General features: G+C 28.0%; 1 protein-coding gene across 1 annotated transcript; it reads right to left on the bottom strand.

Annotated features, from left to right (window-relative positions):
- Positions 1-570: 570 nt before the first annotated feature.
- LOC125025918 (DNA fragmentation factor subunit alpha-like) lies at positions 571-1126 on the bottom strand. The gene has a single exon (XM_047614255.1). The coding sequence runs from the start codon at positions 1120-1122 to the stop codon at positions 571-573; it is 552 nt and encodes a 183-aa protein (XP_047470211.1). The 5' UTR covers positions 1123-1126.
- Between the last annotated feature and the right edge of the window lie 534 nt (positions 1127-1660).

Genomic DNA, 1660 nt, shown 5'->3' with positions numbered 1-1660 from the left:
ACCAAACTATAATATATAATATACAATTTCTATCCCTCAAGCGAAATAAAGATTTCATTTAATATATGACCAAACTATAATATATAATATATAATTTCTATCCTTCAAGCGAAATAAAGATTTCATTTAATATATATATATATATATATATATATATATATATATATATATATATATATATATATATATATATATGACCCATATTATATATATTTGTCTGAATTAACTTTTATGTATAAACGACTGCGTCATATATATATATATATATATTTACAGATTTCATATTTTATAATTTTCAATTTCTTTAATATACATCTATCAAGCTATATTTTTTTCTTAAAACTACTTTTCTTAATTTTTTAATATTTTTAATAAGAAATATATGATACCGATGTTTTGACATTTGGGTTCAAATGTATTCTTTATAAACCACTTCACCTTGAGTCATTTCAGATATAAGATACTTCTGTATTTAATATTTTAAAAATATCAATGGGATTCACAATCTTACTACTGAAAATGGGCTTTCCTTTATAAAGGTTTAGCGGCTGAAAGAACAGCACATTTAATTTATGTATCATTACCCTTTAAATGTTCCTTCAGAAGGTCAACTAATTCCATTGCTTCTGCTTCTTTCTTCTTCTTAACATAAAATTCAATACATAACTCCTGCAACTGTAGGGAAGAATCTGAGGTCTGTTTAGGCAGTTCCAAAGAGCTTATATTTGCATCTTTGATGACCTCTAGGTCAGACAAGCTTAGCAATGCAACTGATGCAGGATTTTGTTCCAATGATTTGAGGAGATTGACTGCCCTCTCTTCGTCTCCCATCGGACCATTTATTTCATCAGATACAAACAGCAAGTTGCTTGGTACTGACAGTGGAGAAGGATGCCGTGCCTCATCAGCTGCTAGGAAGATGAGTTTGGTATCAGGTGCCAGATTCTCCCAGTAAGCATCATCGACAACAGTGCCATCTTCTTCCAGTACTACAGTTAAAGTGCTAGTATCTTGTATACCTAGCTTTGCTGCACCTTTCTCTATGACATCCTGAAAGCCGTTGGCAACAACTCCATATCGACGTTTTCTGTCTTGTGACCATATTCTAATTGGCTTCTTCATTATCCCTGTATTAAAAAAATTAGAATGTTGTATATAAATTTATTCTAAGAGGCCATGAAGCTTGTATCATAACCTAAAAAAAAAAAGAGGAGTTGAAATATAGAAAATGTTTACAAAGCAATCACCCAAACCAAATATAAATAAAATATGTAATTTATAATATATAAACTTATATATGTTAGCGAAATAGAAATATCAATATATATACACACACACACATATATATATATAATATATAATCATAAATAAATAGAGGATATAAATAATATATTATATATATACGTGTATATATATATATATATATATATATATATATATATATATATATATATATATATATATATATATATATAATCATTAATACTTCGTTCCAACTTATTCTTAAAAAAACTCAAACACTACAATACCTTATTCACATCACTCCTAAAATCACCAAGAGAAAAGAAATGGAATATATTTTAATACTTTGACAGGATAGTGCTAGCGCAGGTGTACACCGCACAGGTATATATATGCGTCTGCATTACTCTCTAACAGT

This window comes from Penaeus chinensis, chromosome 5, assembly GCF_019202785.1.
Source record: "Penaeus chinensis breed Huanghai No. 1 chromosome 5, ASM1920278v2, whole genome shotgun sequence".
NCBI lineage: Eukaryota > Metazoa > Arthropoda > Malacostraca > Decapoda > Penaeidae > Penaeus > Penaeus chinensis.
This window is presented reverse-complemented; position numbering and strand designations above follow the sequence as displayed.